Raw genomic sequence first — 24,267 nt, 5'->3', positions numbered from 1 at the left:
AAGCATATTAGTTAAAGTATTTCACGTGTGGGATCAGGTTGAAGACAATTAAAATCACTGAATAAACTAGCGAACAAATCCAGAACACTTGCTAAAAGATCACGGGATGGAAGGACTTGTCTGTATACAATGCAAAAAAACATTAATGTTGTATTTCTCATTATTACCGATGCAAAATCGGATACACTTAAATACACAGCCCATGAACGAATAGGGGGAACAATACATATAATCAATTGGATAGAGTGAAAAATCCAACTCCGGAAATAAGGCCCTTCCAGGATATCTTATCTGTTAAAAATGTTTAAACACTTCTACAAGCTGCTTGAAGAAAGATGGGTGCCGCCGTCGTGATCAATCTAACTTGATATTGGAGTAAAGAAGAGTGTCCCTTACGAGTGGCATGTTCAGTAATAAGTAGACCTGAGGAAAACAGCATGTGATCAGGATTCGAAAGAAGAATTAATACAAATTAACAAAAGATTTGGAAACAGTCACAGTCCTTTCGCTTGAGTCTTTGGTATACATACAAATTAATATAATATGTATATAGGGAGACAAAGATACATCATACATCTGAATTTTGAAATAAATAAAGCTCAAAAACAAAACCAAAATCTGAAAAATCTAGTTTCAAATCAGTTTAGTTTGGTTTTCCATGTCAAGTTGGGTAAGCCGGATATTTTGCCACACACCTGACCGGCAGCAATAGAATAAGCAATGTTAATAGTGCAAATTTGTGAAGAGTACCTTGTGCCCAAAAAGCCTAGATTGCCATTACTAAGTGTCACAAAATACAAGTGATTAAAAAAAATAACCGCATTTGTTTCGATGTGTGCATATGTACTAGGATTCTTTCTTTCTTTGCATGAATATTTGCTTTAACTAATTTTAGTTGCTATGGAAGATAATTGCCTGCATGAAATATATTTGTTCTTGTTATGTATTTTTGTTTAGTAATTGGAAGATATCAGATCCTCACCCCAATGAGAGTCGACACAAGTAGGATAATTCCAGTTATCCAGGCCAAGCTACGCCTGACCAGCAGCACCGCTGAGTCAACTGAATTAGTTGACCCTGCTTCTTCTAACAATCTTGGAATTCGTAGGCCATGGGTCATATCCAACAACATCCCTGACTCTGAAGAAGGGCCATTGTTTGAGATGATAACTCCAACAATCTTCCCTGCAACACAAACGTTTAAGACTTTCATTATGCAACTGAACAATTCAAGAATAGATAGTTGGATTCAATCATTTACAATTCAACCATCCTCATTCCCCACTGGAGTGGGTTCTTATTTGGAGGATGTGTGGAGTAGGACAATGAGCAGGAGAGAATGTGATCAGATCTCTGGACCAATGCCCCGGAGAGAATGTGAGCAGATCTCTAGACAATGCCCAGGAACGCTTAAGGAGGGAGAGTGAAAATCCTCCTTGTACTAGCACTGCAGAAAGAGTGCCTCATCAAAACAAAGTAAGGAAGTTGCCTTGGGTGGACGGAGTGAAACGTTGTCAATCTCAGCACGAGCAAAACAGGAGGATGAGAAGGAAAACGTGGATGTGGGTTTGAGGAGAGGTTGTTGCTATCAGATGTGGCATCCCCTTGGGGAATAATTTTGGGAACTCGACCCAGAAGGGTAGCTCTCATGTCATGTTGAATTCAGAAAAAGGAAATATTGTATCTCATTCTATTCAAAAGACACATAACGCATGTATATATAGTAGCCAGGACCATAACCCTACAATACAGTGTGATAGAAGGTACAAGGTCCTTACCTGCTCATATGTCGATTAGCAAAGTTAAAACTACTCATCGTCACCTTGTTGGGCGCAAGTGATAAAGGAACAACAAATTATATTATCTTTCCAATGAACCCTGAGAATGTATTTAAAGCATTTTTTATTTAAATTATATTTCCAATTCTACAAATAATCAAGTAATTTAATTCTTGTTTGCCTGTTGATTCCACTGACAAGAGTACACATACACAACTAAAAGTTATCTGATATGGTAAAGAAACAATTAGGACTCACCTTCATAGCACACTTGTAACATGTCAAACAACTTTAGAAGTGTTAGGTGAAGCAGTTCCACACCCTGTTGAGTAATTTTCCCCCAACCGTATTCCTCTCTAAGAGCCTGTGTTATGTTCATCAGATTAACATACCAAACATTTCGAGTTTTTAAAAAAAAAAAAAAAAATCAAAATAGGAACAGGTTTGACAATTGACCCATTATAACTGCAAGTTTTCTTATGCAAGCCAATGGCCATAACAGAACACAAATAGAATATAATTAGTTTCTATAAGCTGTTGTTTCATCAACCCTCTTTTAATTTAAGAAACACTACAGAATGGCTAATGCCAATAGATTGCATCATAACACACTTCTCTTAGATGGCTCTTCTCTAGTTATTAATTGAATGAAAGAATTCCTCATTAGCCTGATAAAAGTTGTGTTTGCTTGGAGGGGACGAAATAAGAGAGAGGAAATAATTTGAGTGAGAAGAAAAGAAACTCAATTATATTGCCTTCTAGTCACATCCATCTTATTTATTTACAGAATTAAAATGGGTGGTAGACAATGCATGTAAGTTAGATGTGAACTGAACAGTATCTCACGAGCGAAAAATTCCTTTGTGAAAGTGAAGACTAATTTAAACAGTGATTTTTTGCAGGTAATGGCTTTTCAAGGATAACTCATTGACTCTGATAATGGCAGAAGTCCAAACAAGACTAATTAAACCCTTGCTTCTGATGAAAAAAAAGAACCAAAACATAGAATATCTATGAGAATAATAAGCGATCACCTCGATTCCAGTGAAGTGTCCCATCATGATTTCTGAAAGTTTAACAGTGCTTCCTGATAAATCCTCATGAATCTCCATGGCCTTCTTAACGTTTCTAATCAAAGAAACAAGGTTGACTGCAAACTGAAAGTCTGCTTTCTGCAAAATAAATAAAGTTTCAAAATTTTAACTTCCTAGAAATACAAGGTCCTCACTGAGTACTCATTGGTAAAAAAGACTTCTAGAGACTTGCATACAACATGCGACTGACAACTACAGCAAACAAGCAAACTTGGATTCCTTTAATTTCTTAACCAACCTTAGCTTATCCATAAATATGTCAATGCTCTGAAATGAAAAAAAAAAAAACCTATGCAGATAACTTAAACATTGTTTATGTATCTTGCATCGTAACTCAGAATAAATTAAGATTTTCCAACAAAACAAATACAGAAAGTTGTGCCAATATTTCCACACTTTTTCAAAATGCTTTTGTTATATTAGAGCACAAGAAGTATAGAATATGTTAATCTGCTCATTACGCGATTTTTACAAGTAATCCAACATGGGGGAACCAACACCTTTCGTTATGCTAGAAAAATGAATCCAATTATTAATAGTCATTTATGAACTAAGAAAGAAACTACAAATGTATAGTGTGCAACAGAAAACAGCAAAGAAGAATCTGGTGGCACTGGATAGGGTTTGACCTTCGAAACAAACAGACTTAAAGTTCTACTACTGGATAAAGGAACAAGGAGCTTTCCGTCTAGTGATAGTATGGTGCCAACATATGATCCTCCCATCCAAGTTGCCTATACAATAACAAATATTTCAGATTGTGTTAAAAGATATTGAGCAAAATCTTTCAATATCATATCAACTAACAAGCAAATAAATAATAAACTTACGAGTTTAGTGAGTTCCTTATCAAGACAAGCAGCATCACATTCAGGATCCAGAGGATCATTCAGAGGAACAACTGAAACTTCATCTTCACCTAAAAAAGCTTGTAAAATTTCATGGAAAATGTAATTGCAAGAGAACTAGAAACCAACAGAAACAGCACTATAACAGCCAAAGATATATAAAGATCCATTTGACATGTTAACTACCTGGAAGTTCTAGTGTAACCTTGCTTGAACCAGAAATCCTACTTGTGAAAACATTTCCATTTTGGTTGTTCATATATCCAGCAGACTTCAATGGTTCTACAAGAAACTTAACCATGTAAGTCCCGTTATAACACAAAGTATTGTTTCAGAGTTGAAGTCAAATGTACTGACCTTCAATTCCACTAATTTGCATCATGTAAATAGCATGAGGCCGGTCAAATGGATTGGGAAGTAGAATCTTATTTATCTGTCAATCAAACAACAGCAAGTGTCAGCCTTCACTAGAGATAGACTGAGAATTTACACAAGAGAGGAACATAGAACTAGAAGTTCGTGCATGGAGTGGACAATTGAAGTAATGAAGAAATATAATAGTTGACTTCCTATGGAATCGAGAGCTAGAATAGACTGGATGTAAGTGCAAATAGATCCGGTACAAAAATACCTCATCTGCAGAATCAGGGAGAAGTGAGGAAGATGGTGCAAAACCAAGCAAGACTGAAAGGGTCGCAGCAACTTCATGCATAGAGAGTGAGTTCACCTGTGTCATAGAGAAAGCGTTATATCTCATATTGTCAGGTATTTTAGATGATATAAAAAAAAAAAGATGCAATCTACTCATGAAATTCAAAATGTGAGTTAAAAATATCACAAAATGAAAGAAGTACCATCCAGATTTGCAAACAAATAATGAACATAGCTCCAATAATTCACAATAAACACATGGCTCAAACTTACTACCACACAACACACGCAATGCACAGGACATTGGGACCAAACTAATGAAGCATTTGGAAATATTAGAATAAAGAAGCATGAAATTAATTATTTTGCAACACTAGACAACAAATACCAGAAGAAAAAAAACTCTCTAGTGTCGATATAAAATGAAGTGCACATATTTTGTAGCACAACCATAAAAACAAGAAAACTCCATAAATTACTCAAACTAATCTCTTTTGTTTCTTTCGTGGACAACTTAGTAGAAGGATCTTCAGATATTTTCATATGATATCGTTTAAGACTTCTTTTTTCTTAATAATAAGCAAAAACTTTCTTGAAAGACAGCTTGGAGTTGACAATTCATGAGAAAAAATAAAATCAAATTTAATATTTGATTTCTCAAATAATATAATGGAAACACATAAGTCTTAAGCAGCAAGAAAGAAACTTTCCTACACAAAACTACATTGGAAATGAGCAGTAAGATTAAAATTCTCTTCTGAGGTCCAGTTAGCAGACACCTATCCCTACTACAAAATTAAACTATGATGGATCCTTTGAATGCTATGGTTATGATGCCACCAAAGGTTAAAAGATGTTAGTAACTGGTATCTGTGACTTTTGCTATGGGATTGTAGAACTTTTAGCTAGTTGTACCAGAATCTTATAAAATTATCTTTTTAGACTAGGGGCACAAGACAATAGCACAAGTCTCCTAAACCTTCTCTAGTTTAACCAAATGTTCGGTCCTATCAATATTCCGTTGTTGTTAAAGAAATAGATACAAAACATCTAAAAATCTTCCTTACAAGAATTTATGTCCATCCAAGTTAATTATCTCCTCCCCTCTTCTTTTCTTATGGTCAAATCTAGATGTCATATATTTAGTTTTATTTCTTCTTACTTTACAATTTGTCTCTGAAATTTATCTCAATTCAAACTTTGAATTTATTCTATAAATTCTCTTATGAATTCAGTATAATACCGTCTATTCTATAAATTCTCTCATCGCAATATAATATCATCTACATATAACATATACTAAAGAAGTTTATATAAAACATAATTCTTAAGTACATCCAATATCAAAGTTAAACAAAGTCATAAATTTGACATCTTAATGTAACCTTATAAATAGGGGAAACCTATTATTTATGTTAGCAAAGTTTACACTTAGACGAGTAACTAACTACTAGGACCAGTTCACTAAACTTTCAACTATCGTACAGGAAAATTTGTACTATTGTCAATTATCACTTATGTTAGCAAAGTTTAGACTTGGATGAGTAACTACTAGGGTCAGTTCACTAAAATTTCAATTATTGTACAAGAAAATTTGTAATATTGCTAAATATTGCAACAATTGTAATAAGTTTATACTCATCATCATTTTTTACTTAAAATCATAGACATTCTAATAAGAAGCTGACTCTGCATAATGAGTTCTTTAGTTAGTGTAAGTCGTGGAGACTTGATCATTTCAGGTATGTTAGCTAAAGCATGTTCTGTTGATTTAAAACATTAGTTCAAGAGAAAACTAAAGCAAAGAAATTGATAAATATTTTCCTAAAGCTACAAGACTAGTTATATTAATACTTAGCACATGGTACACCATATATCCAGGTTAACGGTTTAGACTCAATGCTACCGAAATTAACACCAAAAACATCGGATGATTCCAAGGATAACAACAACTATGGGCAGTGAAGAAAAAAGATATTGATGACTGAAACAAATCCCTCAACTTTTACTCTAATACATCTCTCTACCGCACATCGCTGTGATGCAAAAAATAAATAACAACAAAATTAAGATTACCTTCCCTGTGACCTCCTGCCCACTCGCCCTGATATATTTCTGTGAAGACCCATCGAGGAAAACGACAGATCCACTGCTCTCCCCCTGCAGGGACAAATATAATAAATTTCCACCATTCCCTGATAAGATCCACAAGCAATCCACTAGGCACCCGTGGAACCACTTTCAAGATCGGAAATTTGAAAAGAAGGGGTGCGGAGAGTAAACCCTAGCTTGCAGACAGTACGTTGACGCCAGGAACAGGGCGCATAGCCAGCCGATACGGCGGACATCCATGGCTGAAGAATTGGAAAAAGGTGGAGGTTTTAGGGTTCCCGTGACGAGGCGGAGAGAAACGAGGGAGCCGGCAGAGATCACCGTGATTATGAGCTGAATACAATTTCCCGATACCTGAATTTTTCTTCTTTTTTTTTCCTTTTTACTTGAAACGGTCCGTTATCAAGTGGGCCGATCCTGGGCCGATCTATGTGTTGACCGGGCCCTTCTTATTCTTCTCCTTCTAAAACTTGCGTTGACCGGTCACGGACAGAGTGAAAATTATCGTAAGCTGAATGATCGATCTCCAATGGAGAACGAGATGAGGCGCACCCACACGCCACAAAAGTCTACTAATTCGGAAAGCCTCGGCACCACAACGCATGTTGTAGTGCTCTTCTCGCCTTTTACTGAGATCACGCGCGAGCACAGTCGACTAGTGATAAAGAGGCGAATATATAAAACAAGCATTTTGGTGCAGGCAGCGAAGTGGGACGGCCGATTGGCTATCTTTTCCTTGCCTAGTGACTACTGAGTGGGTCGGTTGGGGTTTCTATCGAGATTGCTGCGCATGTGATGGAGCTCGAAGGGCACTTGGTGTTTGTCGACTTGCGAATGAATCCCCGTGCGTTTCGTCTCGGCGCTTGCTTCCGCCTTCGTCACGGGAGTGGATTCCACCGATGCGATATATGGCCCGTGAGCGTGCATGCCAACAGCGGCGCGAGCAGTGGCAGTTTCTATAAATGGTCTCCTCTCCACTTGCATGAGCTACTCGACTCGCTCTCTCACGGCCTCCTCTGTTTCTGTGTTTTCTGTGTTGTGTGTTTTTTTACTATGGAGTTGCAGAAGCGCAATGGCGTCTCACTTCCGAAGGTATTAGCATGGCATTTGGTTTTGAGCTCTAAAGATCGTTTCATGGATTGATTCTCTGTCGTCGGTGCTCACTGAAACTATGTAGATTCTGGCGACGTGGCTGCTTCTGCTGGCGGCATCCGCCGGCCCGGCGGAATGCATAAGGGAGAATCCCAGCTTCTCCGAACAGGACGAAGGAGGCGGCGGTGGCGGAGCAGCGGAGGAGTTCCGCTACTCCGCCGCCTCCTGCCGGACGCACACGGCTTCGCTGGCCGACTTCGGCGGGGTGGGCGACGGCGTGACCTCCAACACGGCGGCGTTTGGTGACGCTGTCGCCCACCTCAGTCAGTTCGCGTCCGACGGCGGGGGGATGCTCTTCGTCCCCGCCGGACGGTGGCTCACTGGCCCGTTCAACCTCACCAGCTCCTTCACCCTCTTCCTCCACCGCGACGCGGTCATCCTTGCCACCCAAGTACACCTTTCTACTGCCCCCTAAACAAATTCGTCGGTGCATTGATTGAAGAGGACTAATCAAATGCAGTTTGATGCTGGAACAGAACGTGAACGAGTGGCCGGTGATTGATCCCCTGCCTTCTTACGGCAGAGGCAGAGATCATCCCGGCGGACGATACAGCAGTCTCATCGGAGGGTCAAATCTCACCGATGTCATCATCACAGGGGACAACGGAACGATCGATGGACAAGGTGCGACGTGGTGGTCCAAGTTCCATGGCAACAAGCTCAAGTACACGCGCGGATACCTCATCGAGCTGATGCACTCCGATCAAATCTTCATCACGAACCTCACGCTGCTGAACTCCCCTGCGTGGAACATCCACCCGGTTTACAGCAGCAACATTGTCATTTCGGGGATCACAATTCTTGCGCCGGTCCACTCGCCGAACACCGACGGGATCAATCCAGGTGAGGAAGAATTCTGAAACATGGAATGGATTACCTTTTTTTTTCTGAATTCTGTAGCAGATTCCAGACCGGAAATAGTTTGTTGTGGCAGACTCGTGCTCGAACGTGCGGATCGAGGACTGCTACATCGTGTCCGGCGACGACTGCGTGGCGATCAAGAGCGGGTGGGACGAATACGGCATCGCGTACGGCATGCCTAGCCAACACATCCTCGTCCGGCGCCTCGTCTGCGTCTCGCCCACCAGCGCCGTCATCGCCCTCGGCAGCGAGATGTCGGGCGGCATTCGCGACGTGCGCGCCGAGGACATCACCGCCGTCAACTCCGAGTCCGGCGTCCGCATCAAGACCGCAATCGGCCGCGGCGCCTACGTGCGCGACGTCTTCGTCCGCCGCATGACCCTCGACACCATGAAGTGGGTCTTCTGGATGACCGGCAACTACAAGTCGCACCCGGACGACAAGTACGACCCCAACGCCATCCCCGTAGTCGACGGAATCAGCTACAGCGATGTCACGGCGGTGAACGTGACGATGGCGGCGAGACTGGAGGGCATTCCCGGCGCGCCCTTCACCGGCGTCTGTATCTCCAACGTCACCGTCGCGCTGCGGAAGGCGAGGAAGCTTCCGTGGTACTGCACCGACGTGGAGGGGGTGTCAAGCGGGGTGACGCCGGTAACTTGTGCTTCCTTAGCGGATCAGGGTACTGACAACGGCGGCAGCGGCCTGTGCCCGTTCCCGACGGATCCGGCGCCCATGGAGGACGTGCAACTCCAAGAGTGCGCGTATGTAAAAACTAGCTAGTAATATCAACTGTGTTTTGCTGCAAATCAGAAACTAGTAGAAATAAGAATTAAGAAAATACATTTAACCAGAGAGATCACACAGTTCGTAAATATGAAAGGAAAAAAAAAAATGACAAATCAAGTTAAATATACAGTAATTATAACTTAATGACTATTTCTTCACAAGAACATGAAGGAGTTACAATTAACAACCATTTGCAGTCGATAGTAGAGCGAAGAAAAGAAACACTACATTACACGTGAAAACAGCGCAAGGTTCTCGATGACAAATATAGAAGGGCATTTAAAACACTGCTTGGATACGAATATTGAGTTAACTTATTTTCGATGTGTTACCAAATGACTAGTAACACTAAGCTAGAGAAGGCTTGAGTACTGATCATAATTACAATTGAGAACATTGAGGTCGTGTATTCTTTTCTAACGAAGTGGATCTGGGTTGAACTTCAGTGATTCTCTCCAAATGAGTTCTTTGATATCCTCTTCAGTGTAGGATGGATGTTCGAAGTCGAAACTGAATGGAGTGGGGGAAACAGGTTCATCGTTGATGACGTGGAGAGATGCCAAGTATGGATGGCAAATAGCTTTGTCAACTGGCAGGACAAGATATATTTGAATGTACACTTGAAATAGGAAACAGCTCTTTAAGTAAAACAGCTAGAATTATTACCTGTGATTCTCTTGCTTGGATCAAATACAAGCATTTTCTCAAGCAAATCAATGGCTCCACTTGACATAGTGGGAAACCTAGTACGAAAATCTTGCTTCGGATACTGAGGAAGTTGTCTCACGTATCTACGGGCATTGTCACTACGGAGAAATCCGAGGCTTGAGTCATCAGGTGAACCTATTAACTTACCATGTGAAAATGCAATGGAAGTGTCAAATTATTAGCTATGAGAAGAAAGTTATTGTAAGAAAATTATTAGGTTCAGAACAAATTGGCATACGTGTCCTTATAGGTATACTGACCAATCTAGAGAGGCTTGTAATCTCATGAGCAAGAGATTTTTCAGATAAGAGAATAATAATCATACACACAAGACATCTTGATTCAATGATGCCTGAGTTTCACTGTAGTTGGACAATTGCAAATATAGGAATGCTAGTTGGGATGTTAATTGGGAAGATATATCCATATTTGGCTTATTGATGTTTGGAAGTATACATTGGGTAGCATGGTACATAACCAACCAATATATATGCTAAATGTGATATGGCCGAGAAACAAATGCAGCAAAAGCAAGCAAGAAACTAATCATTCATCAACTTATTGAGAAAGGCTTAACTCAGTTAAAAGTCAACACTCAGCGATCACTTGATCCACCCCATGAAATGGAATAAAGGCACTTTCTATTGATGTAGAATACTTTTGCTGTAAGATGCACTGAGGATGGTTAGTAATGACCAAGCAGAAAGAGGGGGAAAAAAAATCTAACCTAAACATCACTAAACTGAAACCCTAGTAAAAAAACAGGTGCAATTTACTTGAAGAAGATCCATCTATGAGTAAACGTTGTATGAAAATAAAAGAAAATTTAATAAATATTTAAGAGTTGAATGCAGAATTTACCTCAGTTATTAGTCTTAATTGATGGACGTAGTCTTTTCCTGGAAATAAAGGTTCTCTAGTCACAATTTCACCAAGTATGCACCCCACAGACCAGATGTCAATAGCAGCAGTATACTCTGAACAATTGAGGAGCAATTCGGGTGCTCGGTACCACCTAGTGACTACATATTCTGTCATGAAATCTGTCTCAGATGTTGTTCTTGCCAATCCAAAGTCTCCGATCTTGAGGTCACAATTTGCATTTAAGAGCAGATTGCTAGGCTTAAGATCACGGTGCAGAACATTTGCAGAGTGCACATATTTCAGCCCTCTTAGTAACTGATAGAGAAAGAACTGCCAATAATAGATAATGTCAAGAAACAAAAGATGCTAGTTAGAATTGCAAGTTCCCATGCAGCAATACAACAGAAAATTACACTGATTAACATTTTCATAACTGAACTGAATTTATTTGAACAATTTGATGTCAGCTACAAGAATCTTACGGTCAATGCAAGACTATTACAATTAATGTTCCCTCTATCACTAATCTCAACTTTCAGTTTAATCAATTTAATTCTACCAAAGGAATATATTGATCGCCCTTGAACATGTTTATACCATCTCAAAACATGATTAGTTATATCTTTGAAAAGATAACTGCTCAACGCATGGTTTAAAATTTCAATCCATCAGTACGAGTGATATGCCTATCTCAAAATTTGAGATCAGCTACATGAATCTTATGTTCTATGTAAGACTATAATACTGTTAATGTTCCCTCTATCACTAATTTGTAATCCATTTAATCAGTACGAGTGATATGCTTGACTGGCCTTGAACATGTGTATACCATCTCACCACATGATTAATTATATCTTGAAAAGATAACTACTCAAAGCATGGTTTAAAATTTCAATCAATCGGTACGAGTGATATGTATTTGCCTAGGAACCCAAATTGAGATCAATCATCACAGCAAAAATGAGAAGTTTCTGCCCACCCATATCAAGCAGAAAAATGTAAACCACACGGAATCCAATTTAGATTGTTTAAAACTAACTTAGATCTAATTCTAAATAACTACGCATATAATTATGTTTGTTTTACTTTTCTATTTCTATAAATATTTTAATTCAACTGACAGTAAAACTGCTATATCCATGTTTTCAGAATTAAAGAAATGAAATAGGAGGTGATCAAAAGGTGAACCAAGAACATGTAGCATGGTCAGAATCATGTCAGTGTTGGCAGATTTGGTGCTGAGATGAAAGTGTTTCAAGCTAATACCAAAGTGGCATCGATACAGAAATTTTAAACCTTGAATGGCTGCAGCAAAGTCTAAACAGAATGTAGTAAATGAAGTATGTTTTAGCAATTTAACTTTAGTAGAACAATAACTGGTGGGAGAAGAAAATCACAAGCCAATTTCTTGAGCATATATTTCATAATCATCTAACAAGGTTTGGGAATGATGTAAAGGTCAAACTGCAAAAGGCATAAGAATAATTAAAATCTAAACATTGCTGTTAGTGTAAGAAAGATGTATATAATAAGTGAAGCATTTTCAGAAATGGAGTAGAAGATCAAGAAAGTACCTCTAGATGAACTGGGTGTCAAAAGAAACTAGTCATAACAGAAGGGAAGTACTAAATTAGAGATTAAGTCGAGAACAAAGATTTGGATATATTCCCAATGTTATCATCAATATCTTCTATGGTCAATAAAAAGAGAATACAATGTCTGGTAGTTTTAGATCATTTAAGAGACCTGGAAACTTACTTCTTACTATTTCACAATTATTTGATGCAACAATGTCAGATTGCCTGGATAATTGTTAGATGAAGTGTATATGACTATATGTTAAAATGAATTATTAAAGAACTTAAAAGATTAATTCCATTATTCATAGAAATAGAAAATGGAATTCCCCATGTGATACTTTTCTAAAGTATTTTTGTTATTGCATGTGCTATTTAATTCTTTTAGTGTATGGCAACAATCTAAAAAATGAATGAGATCTCCAAATATGACCCTTCTAATTGGGATGGAAACTCTTTTCTAGTTTCATTTATAATTTGTATCAACTAGATAGCTCATTTGGCAAGGAGATTGTTTAAGGGTATAGTTGTTGACAGACATTTGGAATCATTTGCTGCCTTTACCAATATAAGATAATATTAATACTGGTAGCTGTGCCTCCAATATATGCCAAAAAAGACCTTTTATTTCAAACAAGAGATTCATCATAACTGTAATCCAGATGTCAGGTGTTCTACTTGATGAAAGAGAAATATTAAGGTGTTTGGAAAACAAAGAAACTTCATTGCAAAGGAATAAGCACATTAGCCTTTTAAGAACAGCATGCATTGACAGTTACAGGTACAGTAGATAAAGCGGCAAGGTGAGTCAAATATAAAAACCTTGGAGAACTTTATTAGAAACCACAGAAAGGATTGATTGTTCTTAGTTTAATGAAGTGTACTACTCTTAAAACACCCACTAACTAAGCAAGAAGGGTATTTTTTTGGCTGAACAAGGATGTCAATTTTAAGATTCATCAAAAACCTATATGATCATCTTAAATATTGCATAGGACTAAAACAACATTATATTCCTCTTTCAAGCAAATCTTGCATGCAGAGATTGCTAGCATCAAACCTGGCAATGGTCATCTGTCAATGCTTGATTGGAGCGTATTATCTGGTGAAGGTCAGTATCCATTAATTCATAAACGATGTAAACATCATTGAAGTTTTCCCTATTTGGAGGGCGTATGATGTCCTTAATTGCAATAACCTACAAAAAAAGATTGTTAAATTCTGAATTTTAAGACAGATACTCTTGGCAAGAATGAAAATTCAATTACAGAGTAACTCAGCAACAATTATCAAGCAAGGATGTGAATGGCAGAAAATATTTATTTTGCAAAGTCTAGATATAATTCAGTCAAACCAAAAGAGTAAGTTAAAAATGATAATAAGCATAATTTGGCAAGAATCTTCTAGAAATATGTTATTGAGAAAAAGTGGAATACTAAGACACGACATTAATAACTAGATTCTGCAGTTCTTTAACTGGCTATCTGAATCCAGAGCTTGCAGGAAAAAGTTTCAACACAAATCATATTTTCCTGATAAATGCAGAATCAGTTTAGTTATTTCTCCAAGTAGGACAGAATACTACTCAACCACAATATAGAAGATTACACATGCAGCAAGTAGCAATACCATCCCATTCCTTTTGCTAGAAATGACCTGTCAACCCTAAGTTATTAACTTGCTAAAACCAAAACAAAAGAACTAAGACCTGTTTATAGGAAACAACTCTGGATGCTAAATTATATGAAACAAACGTGCCTGAATCAATCTATATGTAGAGAAGAATTTTATTCCAAACAAAGAAAGCAATATCAATACAGCACCTCTACCAATCTCTTTGAAGATATGAGTTGAAAAGAGGCATAGTTAGAAGCAGAAACCATAGATAAAAATGGAACCATGGTCAACTATAATAAAGTAAATTATGTGGGATGCCCAAACCATGGTTGGCTTGATGCTGTCATTCTAGAGTAGAGTTCATAATGCTCTACATTTCATCATCTTCTAATTCATAGAAATGCCTCAATGGGTCTGTTGTGCTCATCATTTTAGAGAGAAAATGAATAAAAGTACTAAAGACCAACAGACAAATAATAAATATTTATAAAATAACACGTAAGCTTCTTTATCATGACTACTAATTAAGATAGGAAACATAGAAAACAAGGGCACAACCATCAGTCAATTGACCAAAAGGGACCGACCAAAAGATAATTAATGAATTATCATGAGATTAGTGTTAGTATATGATAAATTATTATTATATAGGGGTAGATTAGTCTTTTATTATTACTTTATTGTCTATTTATAAGTTTCTTGGTAATACAATTTGCTAGTCTCCTTTTGCAGCTACCTCTTTCTCTCCTTCATTTTGTATTATCTTTTACATTCTATTTGCATTTTTGCTTTATTCACATGGTATCAGAGTCAATCCATCTCCTCTCTTGGTGAACCGTGGAATAGTTTTATTTTCGGAATTATTTGAGGTGGCTGTAGAAGAATTGTATTTTCTTGAGTTTCAACCGTTGGATCACCTTGAAACTTTGAGAGAACGTTCCTCACATCCAGGGCTACATTTTGAACGGTGGAGATCGGATTTTGAGTTCTTTAAGTCCACTTGACGACAAAAAAACGTGACTATTGATTTTGCCATCTCCATGGAAATTCGGTAGTCAACCGCAACAATGATTCCTTAAACCTGGAGCGCCCAATATGGCAGCAACAGTTCCTCTTACAAACTCTAGAGTGACACAATCAACCAATGCCATAATCGTTGCTCTTACCGAACAGTTTCAAAAGTTCCTTGCATCTTAGCCGCATATCATGTCTGCCTCTTCTCCCATAGGTTTGTCCTCTAGTGGTACCTCAGGTATACATTCCCCTATCTGGATCTTTGATTTTGGAGCTTCGCGTCATATGTCGCCTAATGTCAATTTTTTTATATCTATAAATTCATCACCGTTTGTGTTGGTCATGACAGCCGATGGTTCTCCCATGTCATTAGTTGGTGTTGGCTCTATTTATACTTTTAATTTATCTCTATCTAATGTATATCATATTCCTAATCTTACTTTGAATTTTGTCAAATTATGTGATTCTGGTTTCTCAATTTCTTTTACTCCATCTTCCAATTATGTGCAGGATCCGCAATCCCAAAAGCTGATTGGGATAGGTCGTAGGCGGGGGACTATATGTATTAGAAGAGTTGAAAGTTCCAAATGTTGCAGCTTCTAGTGTTGATCTGTCATCCTTTCGGTTAAGCTCTACTTCTTCTAATATTTATTCGTGGCATTCTTATCTTGAGCATGTTTCTTCTTCTCGTTTGAAATACTTAGCTTCTAAAGGACATTTAGAAAAATTGCAAACTCATGATATTTCATATTGTTGTGGCTGTAAATTGGCAAAATTCTCTGCTTTACTTTTCTATAGAAATATCTCTGTTTCTCTTGCACCATTTGAGTTAGTTCATTTTGATGTGTGGGGTCCATCTCCTATTCGTACACTTGGTGGATCCCATTACTATGTTTCCTTTATTGATGATTGTACTCGTTACACTTGGGTTTATCTTATGAAACATCGTTCTAATTTCCCTAGTATCTATCAAATGTTTTGTGCCATGGTAAAAACTCAACATAATGCAGTTATTAAATGCTTTCAATGTGATTTAAGTGGAGAATATACATCCAATCTTTTTTATGAACTACTTGCCTCAGATGGTACACTTCATCACTTGTACTAACATTCCTGAACAAAACGGTGCTGCTGAAAGAAAATATAAACATATTGTTGAAACTGCACGTTCTCTCCTGTTATCTACTTATGTTCCTAGCGAGTTCTGGGGCGAAGCTATTCTTACTGCAGTTCATTTTATCAATAGAATTCCATCTTCTATTACATCCAATTTGTCTCATTTTGAAAAACTACATGGTTCTGTTCCTGATTATTCTGTCCAAAGAGTTTTTGGATCCACATGTTGTGACCTCCGTTCTCATGATGAATGTAGTAAGCTTAGTTCTTGGTCCACTCTTTGTGTTTTTCTTGGCTATGGCGAAGGTCAAAAGGGATATAGATGTTATGATCCATTTAGTCAAAAACTCTATGTCTCGCGTCATGTTATTTTTCTTAAACACATCCCATTCTATTCAATTCCCTCTAAGACTACTAATCTTCGAAAATCTGAGATCTCACTCATATTGATCGTTTTTGCACTGACTCTGATGATACGTCATCTCATGTTTCCTCACAATCAGACCACTATAGTACCTCTTCTTCTAATGATGCTACTTGCAGGATTAACACTCATACAGATTCTGGTTATCAGTTCCCCGCTAATCCCTCTGCTCCTGTGATAGCGGATCCTCCTTCTCGTTACCCTCAACGATCTCGTATGTCTACTGAATTGCATGATTTTGTGTATTCTACTTATTCTGATTCTTTTTCTTCTTTGTTTTTTTTTGGCTTATATTCACCAACTAAGCCCTCCTCTTATAGAGAGGCTGTTCTTGATCTTCTTTGGCAGTAGGGTATGGCAGAAGAACTTTCTACTTTGTATCAAACAGGTACTTTGGATCTTGTTCCTCTTCCTTTGGGGAAGCGTGTGATTGGTTCTCAATGGGTGTATAAGATCAAAACTAAATCTGATGGGTCAGTCGAGCGGTATAAAGCTCGTTTGGTTACTAAAGGATTTTCTCAACGGTCTGGTAAGGATTATGAGAAAGCCTTTGCACCAGTGTTACTATTCGTACTCTCATTGCAGTTGCATCAGTTCATCAATGGTCTATTTTCCAGATGAATGTTAAAAATGTTTTTTAAAATGGAAATCTTCAAAAAGAAGTCTACATGGTTCCTCCACCAGGTGTCACTCACAACCCTGGTGAAGTTTGCAGACTAAAGAAGGCTCTTTATGACCTTAAACAAGCTCCTCGAGCTTGGTTTGACAAGTTATCCATTGTGATTGGATCTCTTAGTTTTCTTCCTAGCCAGCATGACTCTGCTCTTTTTGTTCGTTGTACTTCGTCAAGTCACACATTACTCTCTCTTTATGTTGATGATATGATTATTACAGAGGATGATTTAAGTGGAATAGAAGGGTTGAAATTACATTTGGTTCGTGAGTTTGACATGAAAGATTTAGGTCCTCTGCGTTATTTTTTGGGACTTGAAGTAGCTTATTCTCCTTGTGGTTATCTTCTCTCGCAATCCAAATATGTTGGTGACATTCTGAAGCAAGCTCATTTAACTGACACTCATTGATACTCCGCTTGAGGTTAATGCTCGGTACTATGGTATTCCCTTGCCAGATCCATCTTTATATCGCACTCTAGTTGGCAGTCTAGTATATCTCATCATCACTAGACCTAACATTGCTTATGTTGTACATATTGTCAGTCAGTTTGTTACTTCTCCCACTTCAGTACATTGGGGAGTTGTGCTTTGCATCCTTCAATATCTTCGAGATACCCAGTTTCATAGTCTTCTTTATCCTTCTACTTCTACCTTCGAGTTGCATACCTATTCAGATGCAGATTGGGGTGGTGATTCTACAGATCGTAAGTCTACCATAGGATATTGTGTTTTCTTAGGAGATTCTCTTATCTCAGAAGAGTAAAAAGCAAGATGATGTCTCTCGTTCTTCTACCGAAGCAGAATATCATGCTATGGCCTCTACTACTGTTGAAATTGTTTGGTTACGTTGGCCACTTGTTGATATGGGTGTTTTTCTCTTGAACCCTACCCCTATGCATTGTGGCAACTCCAATGTCATTCAAATTACTCACAATTCTGTCTTTCATGAGTACACCAAGAATATCGAGATTGATTGTCATTTCACTCGCCATCACTATCAGAATGGCACCATCACTTTGTCATTTGTCTTATCTTCCATACAAATTGCAGACTTGCTCACCAAGGCGCATTCCACTGCACGGTTTCAATTTCTGGTTAACAAACTCTCAATGTTTTCTGTTAATGCATCGTGAGTTTGAGGGGGATGTTAGTATATGATAATTATTATTATATAAGGGTAGATTAGTCTTTTATTATTATTTTATTGTCTATTTATATTTTCTTTTCTTTTGTAAACCTAAGTTTCTTGGTAATACAATCTGCTAGTCTCCTTTTGCGACTACCACTTTCTCTCCTTCGCTTTGTATTATCTTTTACATTCTATTTGCATTCTTTGCTTTGTTCACAATTAGGTCACAATCAACCTTAAACAAGAGTTTACAAATTGATTGACATTGCTTTGCATTTTAATTGTCCAATACTAGTTCGGGCAAACGCAATATCTTCTCAGAAGTTTTAGAAGGACATAACCAGCGGACATTAAGAATAAGCAAAAGAAAATGATACCAATCTCAACCTCACAATTACTTCTCTCTATGCAGCTGCTCCTCTGGAAAGTAAAATATATCTCTTCTTATTATCCCATAGTGTGAGACAAGTGTATACATTTCAATTATGGTTGCACTCTATGGTTAAAATTAGAATACAAAAAGATCATATGAAGTGTTCTTGGCTAAATGCTAAAAGATTTTAAAATAATTGAAGCCACATTAAGTATTCCAGATGGAATGCTAGAAGATCTCACGAATAAATGAAGCACTGAATTAGCATTTAGCAAAAGGAATATCTATCCTTCATTGTGATCTATGAACATGAATGCATATTAGATTATTAATTTCTACTTGGTTGTAATTCTTAACCTCAATGTTATGAAGTGATGAATGTTGGAAAATGGTTATGAAGCAGATGATTATCATTTATCAGAAGTCAAACAAAATGTAAAACTAATGTGAATATTTCTTTTTTAAAACTAAACTAACGTGAACTAATGACAATGAGTAACGTATGGAAAGAGAACCAGGAAAAAAATTGTAATTCAGTTGAAGCGCCTCAGTGCCATAAACAGCCCTAGAGAATCTAGACTGAAGAAATCATGCTGAATTTGCACTCAACTTACATTCTCATGTTCCATGTGCCGAAGAAGTTTGATTTCTCGCAAGGTTCTTTTGGCATCAATTCTGTTATCAAATGCATTGCCAATCTTCTTTATGGCAACCTCTTCATTCGTCTGGGAATTTACTGCAGCACTAGAAACCAGGAGAACCAATAACTCCATTCAATATTGGCAGTTTAGAAGAAAAAGTATATCAATAGCTTCATCAAAAAGTAAATTATTCTGCAGCAAAAAAGTGAAGAAAAAAAATCCCATAATGACATCCTGACTTTGAAAATTGCTTGCAGAAGTATTTATTGAAAAGACACAACTAGAAAATAACCAAGAAATTTTAAGCGAAACAAATCAATACAGAACCCAAATGCTTTTCCCAACCAGCTGTTGCAGCATAGACAAAAAATATGAACTATTTGATTATAACTTTACTATTCTGAAAGCTGATGAGTTATATTTGGTAGAGCATACACAGTGAGAGCATGGTATCAACCCTTCTTATATATTGGGCTGCATTAGGGCAGATTTATCAGATAATCATGACTATCCAACTTGTTTAATGAGGTTCAAGTAGGTGTGAAACAAGCATAGGAAGAGTTTAAGTGAAATGGCAGAATACATGGGTATGGATGGTTTTGAGGTATGGGTAGCCATATATAGTTTTATTTATTTCCATATTTGCAAGATTTATCATGTATGTTCTACATAAATTTGATGAATTTTGTGATTTTGTAGGGGATATCATTATTGAATCTTGACTTACATACTTCTAGAGATATTTTACCTTTGATAGATTCAATTAATTAATTTTAGAGGTCAAATTTGTCATTGTATTTAAATAGAGGTATCGAGATATGTTAAATGTCAAATACGGGTTTATCGAGTACCCATAGGTAGCAATGGAACAGATCTCCATAATGTATGAGATGAGTAGGGATATAGGTGTACCAAGTGGGTAAGCATATGGGCAGGGAGAAAGTCATGAGTACCCTACTTGTTGTGGCTCCTACTTACATGCTTAAAAGTATTGTAGAGTATAAGTAAAACGATTAAAATCCTTTTATCCTTTTGATGAAAACTAATAAATATTGGGATAGGCACCTGGTCAAGTTGATTGGTAAGACAAGGAGCTAAAGGAGAAAAAAAAAAAAGAGCAGGGTCAACAAGGCATACATTTATCCCTTGTTCTTATAAAGGAAATTGATAGGGAAGGGCGGAGAAACCTTACCAAAAGAAATTATTTCGTTCTAATTGTTTTCTTTACCAAAGCCAAAAGGGAGGGGTGATTTTCCTAAGGTAAAAAATATAAATTAAAATAAATTTGAAAATAATTTTTATTTGAAAGAGAGCAACATAGAGAAAATCTAGAGAAAGTTTTTCAAATTTTTCCCTCTCTCCAATTTTTCTTTCTTTTTTTTTTTGTCCTCATGATGAAGAAGTTGTAAGGTAAACTCTTAAATGAGTTGAGAGATCGTAACTACGAAAAGGAAATCTTCAACTTATGCAAAGGTTCAACCACTAGGATGGTTGTAGCTGACAATCTAATTGACTAGAAGAGGTCTTCAATTGCCTAGTGGAGGAGTCAACCAAGTAGCTGATTCAAGTGAATTAGCCAGCGAATAGACAAGCTGTTGAGTCTGGGTCAGTCTGCTGATGAGACATTCTAGTCAACTAAAGGTGGTTACCAACAAATAACTCAAGTTGATCAGTCAATGAATATGGCAACTTCCTACCCTATGATGCTACAATAGAAAAGCTGAAGAGAGTCGTTAGCTAAAGAGAGTCGTTACTCTGACAAGCAACAACGGTCTGATAAGCTGATGACTATAGTACATCAAGCGAGTAATAGTATATTTCAATCAACTGATTGGCATCAGCATGACATAATGGTAAAGAATAACTAAAGGTGTTTGAAGCTTATATAAAGAGGTCAAAGGGAGCAAATTGAAGCTAACATTCACAGCCTATATTTTCCATCATTTGAGCTCAATTGTACACTCTCTTCCTCTCATTCTAAGCTTTATTGTAATCACCGTGTAAGAGCTTTCTCCGCCTTTGAAAGAAGTTTAAGAAAGAAAAAAGCTAGTGGGCCTTTCAAAAGTAACCCACCGAAGGCTCATAAGTCGTGGAGTAGGAACAAAAGTTTTGAACCACGTATATCAGACGTATTAGCATGGGTGTGTTCTAATTGTTTTATTTCCGTTGATTTCAGTTGAGCTAACCAATTCCATTAGACCTTGCTAAGCCATTAGAAAGAGCACGAACTACCATCACGGAAGAATCACTATTCACCCCCTCTACACACACACACCCTCTAGATTTTTCACCAATCATCACAAGGGTTGTAACAAAAGCCAAATGATAAATTTTGATAAAACAAAGAGCTTGTGTATGAAGTTTTGCACCATATAGAGAAATTTATGATGGAAATTTTGTAAGGGGACAAATGTTGTCTCGCTTTGTATACTATATGTCAACCCAGGACACTTGAAATTGATCAAAACATACTAATCCTTTGTCAAAAGGAACAAGCACCATCAAATCACCTGAAACTATTTATGCTTTACCAGCACTCAATATCCAAGCACATGTTTTATATCTCATCATGAGGGGAAATAGAACAAAATCAGCCAGCTAGGGATTGATGTAGCTATAGTCAACCACAACAAAAGAACAAAACAGACTCATGAAACACTTAATTTAAACATAGTAAGTTGACTAGCCCAAGAACAAAATCAGCAATCTTCAAATACTAAATATGCAGAAAAAGGTCCCACTACAAGTAGCCACTATTTTCAGTAGACCATAAAATCGCATGTTGGGTTGCCAAGTAAAATAGGAAAAGACTAGCATGCTAATTGTGCATCAATCATCATAGACAAAAACCCACTAATATGATCAGACAGTAAGAAAAAGCTCACAGAAAGCAGTAGCTGAATTATACAGATGGCATGAATAACCCATTCCGCAAAGATTTCGAGATGCTCACAGAAAGCAGTAGCTGAATTATACAGATGGCATGAATAACCCATTCCGCAAAGATTTCGAGATAAAAACTAGGGTTCCCAAATGTATGTAAACTCAACCACAACATCTGGTAAATAGAACAGGTGAAGAAAGAGACTTGCTGCCTATCATCCCAAGCCTGAAAGCTTTCTTTGGAAATATTCGATTTCAAGATCGTCTCACTATCGCCGGTACAGAAGTGTCGTATTTTGCTACAATATATAATTGTTGCCTCAAGAACACTCTTTGGATCTATCTCCTTCATAATGCCAAGTCAATGCTATTGTATCAAGAATCGTCGTAATAGAACCCACTCTCTCTTCACCCTTCCAGCCACCACAATCCAGACACAGAGCAAAAAAGAAAAACAAACAGAGAGAAAGTACGAAGGTGGGAGCTTTTAGACTCACCAAACGATGCCATAGGCGCCGCGGCCGATGGGGCGAAGCGGGGGCACGTACTTCGCGGTGACCTCGAATATGTTTCCGTACACATTGTACTGGACGTATCGTCCGCCGTGGGTGAGGATTCTCCTGATGTTGCCCTCCCCAGAGGCGGCGGCGGAGGCGGACTCCATGCCAAGGGCTGCTCCAGCAGCGATGCGAGGAAAAAGGGAGAGGTTAAGGCCGGATCTTGTGAAGGAGAAGGCAGGGCGAAGGGTAAAAGGCAAGGAGGAAAGGGGATTCCCGTGATCGCGAAACGAGAAGTCGGAGCTTGCTTTCCTCTGCGCTCCTTGTGCTGTCTCGTGCGAGATTGTTGACTGCGACGAAACTTCCGTCCAAACACTGCAAAGACAATCTAATTATTCATTATATTTATTGGAGGAAAAATTGCCGTTTGCCTTTTTTTCTCATAATTTAAAATATTACATGTTACTCTTAATAGTTTATAAAATATAAATAAAATATTCTTCATTAATATCAAACTTACTGTGAACAAAAATGCATGTCAATAGTCATGAGTTAGCTGATGGTAATTATGCAAAATGATGGTATTTATCGGATTAAAAAGAAAAGAAAAAGGCGAGGGTCGACAATATTTGCACGGACACCCGTTCATTTTAGCTATTTTGAAATAGTTTGAATTGTCGTAAAAAAAATGTAAATAAAAGGTGATGTGGTCACATAATACAACTACATTGGTTTTTTAAAAATATATAAATAAATAAATAATTGTAGTCGCCGTATGCAAGAGAAGTACAGTCAACCATCTCGTGGCTATCCAACGTTGATCAAATTCAGTGTTACGACTTTGAAACTTAAATATATTTTTATTTATCTAGCTAAAGTCGTTCTAGTCTTTTTTGCCTTTTGTAGTGGTGGATTTTTGTTGGATCAAAAGATAATGATGGTATCAAAAGATGAATATATTCGTCCTCAATGTCCCGTTCGAATTCTAGATCTCATGATGATAATATTTCATGCGCTAACAATTAAATCCATCCGAAAGAACTTTGTTGGATCCAAAGATAATGCTCCATGTTCGAGTGGACACAGTATAGACCTATTAGGCCTATAATTTTTTTTTAAGATTATGTCTTGTTCAATATGATTCTATAGTAATCGTGTTGGTCATAACTTGTAGAGTAGTTAATTTGAATCGGATGGATCGGTCGGATTGATTTGTTCTGTCTAATAATTTTTTAAAAAAATAAGTTAAGATTTTATCAAACTATTTTATAACAGATCTAGATAGGTCGATCTGCATGGGCTTGCATCCGTACGGATCAATCTTTGGTGGGTTCGGGTTGCCCTGCCGGTTGAGAACAAATTTTTTTGAAATTTAAAGTTAAAATGTAAAACTCAATGAATTCATAAGCTTGACCTGATTAATTCATAATCTAAATTTAAAAATTTTCATCATTTTCTATATATT

At 37.5% G+C, this 24,267-nt stretch overlaps 3 protein-coding genes across 4 annotated transcripts; 1 reads left to right on the top strand and 2 right to left on the bottom strand.

The window, feature by feature from the left end:
- Window positions 1-104: 104 nt before the first annotated feature.
- LOC121969406 lies at window positions 105-6,856 on the bottom strand. The gene is made up of 11 exons (XM_042519503.1): window positions 6,655-6,856; window positions 6,448-6,531; window positions 4,352-4,447; window positions 4,078-4,153; window positions 3,907-4,002; window positions 3,703-3,791; window positions 3,502-3,606; window positions 2,813-2,950; window positions 2,037-2,142; window positions 983-1,185; window positions 105-423 (listed from the first exon to the last, which is right to left on the bottom strand). Exons 1-11 carry the CDS (start codon window positions 6,721-6,723, stop codon window positions 355-357), a joined length of 1,131 nt encoding a protein of 376 aa, XP_042375437.1. The 5' UTR covers window positions 6,724-6,856; the 3' UTR covers window positions 105-354.
- Window positions 6,857-7,263: 407 nt separating this feature from the next.
- On the top strand, window positions 7,264-9,349 carry LOC121969405 (probable polygalacturonase). Its single transcript, XM_042519502.1, has 4 exons — window positions 7,264-7,575; window positions 7,661-8,026; window positions 8,112-8,478; window positions 8,570-9,349. Exons 1-4 carry the CDS (start codon window positions 7,279-7,281, stop codon window positions 9,277-9,279), a joined length of 1,740 nt encoding a protein of 579 aa, XP_042375436.1. The 5' UTR covers window positions 7,264-7,278; the 3' UTR covers window positions 9,280-9,349.
- Window positions 9,350-9,489: 140 nt separating this feature from the next.
- Window positions 9,490-23,187, bottom strand: LOC121969407 (mitogen-activated protein kinase 2-like). Of its 2 annotated transcripts, XM_042519505.1 has the most exons (6): window positions 22,803-23,186; window positions 19,396-19,525; window positions 13,495-13,632; window positions 10,855-11,187; window positions 9,952-10,135; window positions 9,490-9,874 (listed from the first exon to the last, which is right to left on the bottom strand). In XM_042519505.1, exons 1-6 carry the CDS (start codon window positions 22,967-22,969, stop codon window positions 9,702-9,704), a joined length of 1,125 nt encoding a protein of 374 aa, XP_042375439.1. In that variant the 5' UTR covers window positions 22,970-23,186; the 3' UTR covers window positions 9,490-9,701. The 2 variants fall into 2 exon arrangements, with proteins under 2 accessions (XP_042375439.1, XP_042375438.1); XM_042519504.1 differs by lacking the exons at window positions 9,490-9,874; window positions 9,952-10,135 and adding an exon at window positions 10,147-10,656 and having other exon boundaries at window positions 22,803-23,187.
- Window positions 23,188-24,267: the final 1,080 nt, after the last annotated feature.

Source organism: Zingiber officinale, chromosome 4A, assembly GCF_018446385.1.
Source record: "Zingiber officinale cultivar Zhangliang chromosome 4A, Zo_v1.1, whole genome shotgun sequence".
NCBI classification, from domain to species: domain Eukaryota; kingdom Viridiplantae; phylum Streptophyta; class Magnoliopsida; order Zingiberales; family Zingiberaceae; genus Zingiber; species Zingiber officinale.
The sequence above is the reverse complement of the archived record's forward strand: the minus strand, read 5'-3'. Positions and strand labels throughout refer to the sequence as shown.